The 8,270-nt window shown below is 52.7% G+C and overlaps 1 protein-coding gene across 1 annotated transcript; it reads left to right on the forward strand.

Annotated features, from left to right (window-relative positions):
• Positions 1-158: 158 nt before the first annotated feature.
• LOC129716145 (acetylcholine receptor subunit beta-like) lies at positions 159-1,995 on the forward strand (the record flags this gene model as incomplete). Its single annotated transcript, XM_055666022.1, has 3 exons — positions 159-176; positions 380-539; positions 1,803-1,995. Coding segments are annotated over 3 exons (331 nt in total), but the record flags the coding sequence as incomplete, so codon positions are not given.
• Between the last annotated feature and the right edge of the window lie 6,275 nt (positions 1,996-8,270).

An 8,270-nucleotide genomic window follows, 5' to 3' on the forward strand; every position in this document is an offset into this window, starting at 1 on the left:
CGCTAGATCTTCATCCACACGTTGCCACGTTACCTGGGGATCCCAGAGGCCTAAGGTGGAGCCCCCCAGTGGACAAACACACTACCGCCGCCCTATTCCACCACCACACCGACGAGTACTCTTCATTTCCGCAAACCCACGCGGACCGGTTGTCGCAGCTTGAAGGACAACACCAGGTACCGCTCGGCCCATCTCTCCCTCCTATCCCCGTTCTCCTTCCCTTCTCCCCTTAATCTCTGGCCCCCCTTTTACTCATCAAAGATGGAGGTGGGGGATTGATGGACGGGTGGTGGGTGGGTGGACACTGGAGATGTTACTGGACCTTGTCCACTCCCCACCCCAGGGTGCTGACGTTGTGACCTCTGCTCCCCCCCTGCAGGCTGGGGCTGGGGGTGCAGCCAGACCGGCTACTGTCGGAGATGAGGTGGTTGATGAACGATATCGGGCAACATGCAGTCCTTCCCCCCGATCTCAAGTCGGCCGTCGAGGCCATCAAATACATCGCCCAGGAACTGTCGGAGCAGGAGGAGTTCGATGAGGTGAGGATCAGGCGTTGCCTTGCCGCTGACTGGATAGCAGGCATCAAATAGAATGGCCTCAACCCGAAACGTCACCCTTCCTTCTCTCCAGTGATGCTGCCTGTCCTGCTGAGCCACCCCAGATTCTTGTGTATCGCACACACAACTTTTACACCTGGGTACGAATTTTATAATCCCCGGGATGGCAGGACTGTCATATGTTGAAAGTAAACATGCAGGTACAGCAGGCAGTGAAGAAAGCCTTCATGGTGAGAGGATTTGAGTTTATGAGCAAGGAGGTCCTTCTGCAGTTGTACAGGGCCCTGGTGAGACCACACCTGGAGTATTGTGTGCAGTTTTGGCCTGTTGGCCTTCATAACAAGAGGAGTTGAGTATAGGAGCAAAGAGGTCCTTCTGCAGTTGTACAGGGCCCTAGTGAGACCACACCTGGAGTATTGTGTGCGGTTTTGCGCCCCCTAATTTGAGGAAGGACATTCTTGCTATTGAGGGAGCCCAGCGTAGGTTCACCAGGTTAATTCCCGGGATGGCGGGACTGTCATATGCTGAGAGAATGTGGAGCGGCTGTGGGCTTGTACACTCTGTGGAGTTTAGAAGGATGAGAGGGCATCTTATAGAAACATATAAAATTCTTAAGGGATTGGACAGGCTAGATGCAGGAGTAGGAGAAAGGTTCCCCGATGTTGGGGGAATCCAGAACCAGGGGTCACACACAGTTTAAGAATAAAGGGTTCCCCGTTCCTGCCTTCTCCCCCATATCACTTGATTCCGTTAGCCCTAAGAGCAAAATCTAACTCTCCCTTGAAAACATCCAGTGAATTGGCCTCCACTGCCTTCTGTGGCAGAGAATCCCACAGATTCACAACTCTCTGGGTGGAAAATGTTTTTCCTCATCTCAGTCCTTTTTCCCCTCCCTTCCTTCTTTCCCTCTCTCCCTCATTTCCCTCTCATCCGTCCCTCTCTCCCTCCATCACTCTCTCCCTCCCTCCATCCCTCTCTCTCCCTCCATCTCTCCCTCCATCCCTCTCTCCATCCCTCTCTCCCTCTCTCTCTCTCCCTCCCTCTCTCTCCCTCCCTCTCTCCATCCCTCTCTCCCTCCATCTCTCCCTCCCTCTCACTCCCTCATCTCTTTATGTCCCTCCCTCTCTCCCTCTCTCTCTCCCTCCCTCTCTCCCCTCCCTCTCTCCCTCCCTCCCCCTCTCTCCCTCCCTCCCTCCATCCATCTCACAAGCCTGGTCTCTTCTCTTCTCTCTCCCTCTGTTACAGCTGAGGAAAGACTGGCAGTACGTTGCCATGGTGGTGGATCGCCTGTTCCTCTTCATCTTCATCAGCTTCACCACCATCGGGACCCTCACCATCTTCCTCGATGCCACCTACAACGTGCCCCCCACCGACCCCTTCTACGACCCCTACTCCTGACTCTCCTCTCCTCTCCTCTCCCCCAGCTAAAACGCCTACGCCTCTAACTCAGCGGGACAGGCAGCATCTCTGGGGAGAAGGAATGGGTGACGTTTCGGGTCGAGACCCGTAAGGGTCTCGACCCGAAACGTCGCCCATTCCTTCTCTCCAGAGATACTGCCTGTCCCGCTGAGTTATTCCAGCTTTTTGTTAAGTCTATCTTAAGATTCAGATTCAGATTCAATTTTAATTGTCATTGTCAATGTACAGTACAGAGACAACGAAACGCATTTAGCATCTCCCTGGAAGAGATTCTAAGTCTGATCTCTCTCCCTCCTAACCCCATTCTCCTGCCTTCTCCCCATAAATGCATTTCGTTGTCTCTGTAAATGCATTTCGTTGTCTCTGTACTGTACACTGACAATGACAATTAAAATTGAATCTGAATAACCCCTGACACCCGCACCAACCAACAATCTAACGATCTCTGTCTTAAAAATTCCGGCCTCCGCAGCAAAGAATTCCACAGATTCACCACCCTCCGACTAAAGAAATTCCTCCTCACCTCCCTTCCGAAAGAATTCGTCCTTTAACTCCGAGGCTGTGCCCTCTGGTCCTAGACTCTCCCGACTAGCGGAAACATCCTCTCCGCATCCACTCTCTCCGGGTCGATCCGAAACGCCGTTCGTTCCCTCCCGAGATGCCGCCTGTCCCACTTTCACGGCCTTTTTTAACTCGTGGACATTTGGTTGAAGGGGGCGCTTTCTGGCGTCAGCCTTTCAATTTTATTTTTAATATTAATATGTTTTAAAGTGTGTATTTGTGGGGTTTTTGTGTGTTTTGTGTGGGGGTGTGGTGTGAGGGGGAAAACCGCTTCAGGTCGCCTACCATCAAGGATCGGCGCGGCCTTTCCCGGAGACGCGCCCGGGGGCTTCAGCGGCGGGCGCAGCGTGGACTCAGCGTGGAGCGAGTGAGCCCTCGCTGGGGCTCGCCGGAGGGGAGCGCTCCGTTTCACTGGCCCGGGGCAGCCGGCAGCCTGAAGTCGCAGCCTGAAGCCGTAGCAAAAGGATTTGAGTCTAGGAGCAGGGAGGTTCTACTGCAGTTGTACAGGGTCTTGGTGAGACCACACCTGGAGTATTGCGTACAGTTTTGGTCTCCTAATCTGAGGAAGGACATTATTGCCATAGAGGGAGTGCAGAGAAGGTTCACCAGACTGATTCCTGGGATGTCAGGACTGTCTAATGAAGAAAGACTGGATAGACTTGGTTTATACTCTCTAGAATTTAGGAGATTGAGGGGGGATCTTATAGAAACTTACAAAATTCTTAAGGGGTTGGACAGGCTAGATGCAGGAAGATTGTTCCCGATGTTGGGGAAGTCCAGGACAAGGGGTCACAGCTTAAGGATAAGGGGGAAATCTTTTAAAACCGAGATGAGGAGAACTTTTTTCACACAGAGAGTGGTGAATCTCTGGAACTCTCTGCCACAGAGGGTAGTTGAGGCCACAGTTTCATTGGCTATATTTAAGAGGGAGTTAGATGTGGCCCTTGTGGCTAAGGGGATCAGAGGGTATGGAGAGAAGGCAGGTATGGGATACTGAGTTGGATGATCAGCCATGATCATATTGAATGGCGGTGCAGGCTCGAAGGGCCGAATGGCCTACTCCTGCACCTAATTTCTATGTTTCTAAGAAGCCGCCATTACTGCCGGCCCGCGGATAACTTCTACCGCGGTGACTTACCATCACCCCCGGAGGGGAGCTTCGACCGCCGGCCCTGCAGTCTACGGACTACGGTGCTTCTGGCTGCGGCGGGGACTTTAAATCTCAACCGCCGGCCTGCGGCCTACACAATCTTGAAGCCGCGGTCTCCGGTGAGGAAAGACCGATCCTGGACTGGACTCTGGTCCGGTCCACTGGGGGGGAGAATGGAGGAGGACGGACAAAATGTTTTGTGCCTTCCACCACAGTGATGAATGGTGTGGTGGATGTTTATGTTACATGTTGTGTCCTGTTTATGCATTTTATTATTTTGTTAACCCATCTTTATGCTTTGTATGGAACTGATTTTTAAATGATGTAAAGCACTTTGGGGTCAATGAAAATTGACTATAAATGTGCTATATAAATAAACTTATTATTATTATTATTATTTTAAAACCTGTCCCGGCCTACTTGATGCCACTAGTCCCTACTCCCAGTACTCACAGCCTACCTACCTCGTGATACCATGCGGCGAGTATGAGTCAAGGGTAAACTCGGCAGAGGTCGTGACTTAGTGGGACAAGGCGGTGGGTGTTGTGGATAATGAAGAGGATTTCCAAAGTCTACAGAGTGATTTAGGCCATTTGGAAAAATGGGCTGAAAGATGGCAGATGGAGTTTAATGCTGATAAATGTGAGGTGCTACACCTTGGCAGGACAAATCAAAATAGGACGTACATGGTAAATGGTAGGGAATTGAAGAATACAGTTGAACAGAGGGATCTGGGTATAAACCGTGCATAGTTCCTTGAAGGTGGAATCTCATATAGATAGGGTGGTAAAGAAAGCTTTTGGTATGCTAGCCTTTATAAATCAGAGCATTGAGTATAGAAGCTGGGATGTAATGTTAAAATTGTACAAGGCATTGGTGAGACCCAATCTGGAGTATGGTGTACAATTTTGGTCGCCCAATTATAGGAAGGATGTCAACAAAATAGAGAGAGTACAGAGGAGATTTACTAGAATGTTGCCTGGGATTCAACAACTAAGTTACAGAGATAGGTTGAATAAGTTAGGTCTTTATTCTCTGGAGCACAGAAGGTTAAGGGGGGACTTGATAGAGGTCTTTAAAATGATGAGAGGGATAGACAGAATTGACGTGGACAAGCTTTTCCCTTTGAGAATAGGGAAGATTCAAACAAGAGTACATGACTTCAGAATTAAGGGACAGAAGTTTAGGGGTAATATGAGGGGGAACTTCTTTACTCAGAGAGTGGTGGCGGTGTGGAATGAGCTTCCAGTGGAAGTGGTGGAGGCAGGTTCGTTGGTATCATTTAAAAATAAATTGGATAGGCATATGGATGAGAAGGGAATGGAGGGTTATGGTATGAGTGCAGGCAGGTGGGACTAAGGGGAACAAAAGTTGTTCGGCACAGACTTGTAGGGCCGAGATGGCCTGTTTCCGTGCTGTAATTGTTATATGGTTATATGGTTAAGGCCTAGACTCCAGCATTTTGTGCCGATTCTAAGCTGCACGAAACAAAATATGACGGGCTGCTCCTCCAGTTTGTGTGCTGTGCACTGGGCCTCACTCTGACAGTGGAGGAGGCCCAGGACAGAGAGGTCAGTGTGGGAATGGGAGGGGTAGTTGAAGTGCTGGGCCACCGGGAACTCAGCTAGGCCTCTGGTGGACCTGGTTAGAAGGTCATAAGTCATAGAAACATAGAAAATAGGTGCAGGAGTAGAGGCCATTCGGCCCTTCGAGCCTGCACCATTCGCCATTCAATATGATCGTGGCTGATCATCCAACTCAGTATCCCGTACCTGCCTTCTCTCCATACTCCCTGATCCCCTTAGCCACAAGGGCCACATCTAACTCCCTCTTAAATATAGCCAATGAACTGGCCTCAACTACCCTCTGTGGCAGAGAGTTCCAGAGATTCACCACTCTCTGTGTGAAAAAAGTTCTTCTCATCTCAGTTTTAAAGGATTCCCCCCTTATCCTTAAGCTGTGACCCCTTGTCCTGGACTCAGTATCCAACTCAGTATCCCGTCCCTGCCTTCTCTCCATACCCCCTGATCCCTTTCGCCACAAGGGCCACATCTAACTCCCTCTTAAATATAGCCAATGAACTGTGTGGCCTCAACTACCCTCTGTGGCAGAGAGTTACCCTCTGATCCCTTTAGCCACAAGGGCCACATCGAGACAGTTAGACAGGCACGTGGAAGGGACAGGTTCGGAGGGAAATGGGCCAAACGCGGGCAGGTGGGACCAGTGTAGACGGGGGCGTGTCGGCCGGTGTGGGCAAGGTTGGGCCGACAAGGGCCCGTTTCCCCAGGAGGGAGACTGGCCAAGGACGATAACCACACACCAGGTTTAGTGGCAGCTGAGTGCTTTATAATATAGAGTATTTGTCCAGTCCCACGTTTATAAAATAAAAACATAAAATATACAACACGTACACGTCGCGGTGTCCCGGATCTCATTGGCGTTGCCCTGGCAAGGCACTAGTTGGCATTCGGGGGGGGGGGGGGGGGGGGTAATTTAATGGGGTACACTTTAAGGGTGAACTTTTTTTTTACGTGGCACTCTTCAAGGAGGGTGGGGGTACAGTTGTTTGGGGGTAATTTGAGGAGGGAGGGAGGGTACGAGGTATCACTGTGCACGATGGGCCTACTGGTTCAGGCTCAAGATGGCCGCCAAGGCCAATGGCTCGCGGCCTAGCGCCTGCTCGGCCCATCGGTGTGACGAGCCTGTACCCGTACACACAGAAAAAGCTGGTGGGTCGGGCAGCGCCCCTGGACAACGCGGACCGGGAAACGTCGTCTCACCCACGTTCTTCTCCCGTGACGGTGCCCACTGTCCCGCTGAGTTACTCCGGCCGAGTTATACGCACGCACGCACGGGGCAGAGCCGCTGCCTCCTGGCGCCGGAGACACGGGTTCGATCCTGACCACGGGCGCTGTCTGTACGGAGTTTGCACGTTCTCCCCGTGACTTCTCTCCGGATTCCTCCCACACTCGGAAAGGTGTGCGGTGGCCGGCGTGGGCTGTGGGTGGTGGGGGGGGGGTGGGGGGGGGGGGGGGGGGAGGGGGAAAGGGATGAATTGGGAGACAGGACAGGGTTCCATGGCTCCATGACGTCACGGGTGAAGGTGGAACCGCAGTCAATCTGGGTCTGTAGGGACCAGAACTCATAAATCCTGGTGTTAGTGACCCGGGGGGGGGGGGGGGGGGGAGGGGGGGGGGGGAGGGAGATAGAGGGGGAGAGAGATAGAGGGGGAGAGAGGGATAGAGAGAGAGAGAGGGATAGAGAGAGATAGAGGGGGAGAGAGATAGAGGGGAGAGAGATAGAAGAGAGAGAGAGATAGAGGGGGAGAGAAGAGGGGGGGAGAGATAGATGGAGAGATAGAGGAGAAGAGGAGAGAGGGGAGAGAGAGATAGAGGGAGAGAGAGTAGGAGAGGGGGAGGGAGAAGGAAAGAGATAGAGGAAGGGAGAGAAACTGAGGGAGGGAGAGGGAAATAGAGATCGAGGGAGCGAGTGAGAGAGGGAGAGATAGAGGGAAGGAGAGAGGGAGAGAGATAGAGGGAGGTGAGAGATAGATGGAGTGATAGAGAGAGAGAGAGAGGGAGAGAGAGAGATGGAGGGAGAGATGGAGGGAGAGAGAGAGAGAGAGAGAGAGGGAGAGAGAGATGGAGGGGGAGGGAGATAGAGGGAGAGAGATAGAGGGATAGAGGGGGAGAGATCGAGGGGGAGAGATGGATGGGGAGAGAGGAGGGGAGAGAGGGGAGGGGGAGGGGGAGAGAAGGATGGGAAGCAAGAGAGAGGGAGAGATGGGGAGGGGGAGACCGAGGGAATGGGAGAGAGAGAGGAGGGGGAAGAGGAGGGGAGGAGAGACAGAGGGAATGGGAGAGAGAGAGGGGGAAAGAGGAGGGGAGGAGAGAGAGAGGGAGGAAGATAGATCAGCCATGATCGAATGGCGGAGTTGGCATGCTGGGCTTGTATTCGCTGGAGTTTAGAAGGATGAGAGGGGATCTTATAGAAACATATCAAATTCATAAAGGGTTGGGACAGGCTAGATGCATTAATAATGTTTCCCCGATGTCGGGGGGGGGAGTCCAGTACCAGGGGTCACACCCACACACACACACAGAGTTTAAGAATAAGGGGTCGGCCATTTGGGACTGAGACGAGGAAACACTTTTCACCCAGAGTTGTGAGTCTGTGGAATTCTCTGCCACAGAAGGCGGGTGGAGGCCGGTTCACGGGACGTTTGCATGCGGGAGTCGGATTCGGCTCTCTTGGGGCTAACGGAATCCAGCGATCGTGTGTGTGTGTGGGAAGAAAGCAGGAACGGATTGGATTGTTGATGATCGGCCCATGATCGTATCGAGTGGCTCGGAGGTTCCCGCGCCCATTTTCCGTTTCCAGATCTGCTGCCGGAGCTTCTGCAATGATTGTCCGCTGTTGACTGTGGTGGGGGGGGTGGGGAGATAACGGCGGAGAGGTCTGGACCCCACCCCACACACCCCCTCGTCCTCTCTCCTGGCTCAGGGGTCGATGAAGGACACCATGATGTAGCGCGGGTCCCGCTGGTGGTGGGCAGCCCCTCGTGGAAGTGGGTGAGTCGTCCA

The sequence above is a fragment of the Leucoraja erinacea genome, unplaced genomic scaffold, assembly GCF_028641065.1.
Source record: "Leucoraja erinacea ecotype New England unplaced genomic scaffold, Leri_hhj_1 Leri_1742S, whole genome shotgun sequence".
Lineage (NCBI taxonomy): Eukaryota > Metazoa > Chordata > Chondrichthyes > Rajiformes > Rajidae > Leucoraja > Leucoraja erinaceus.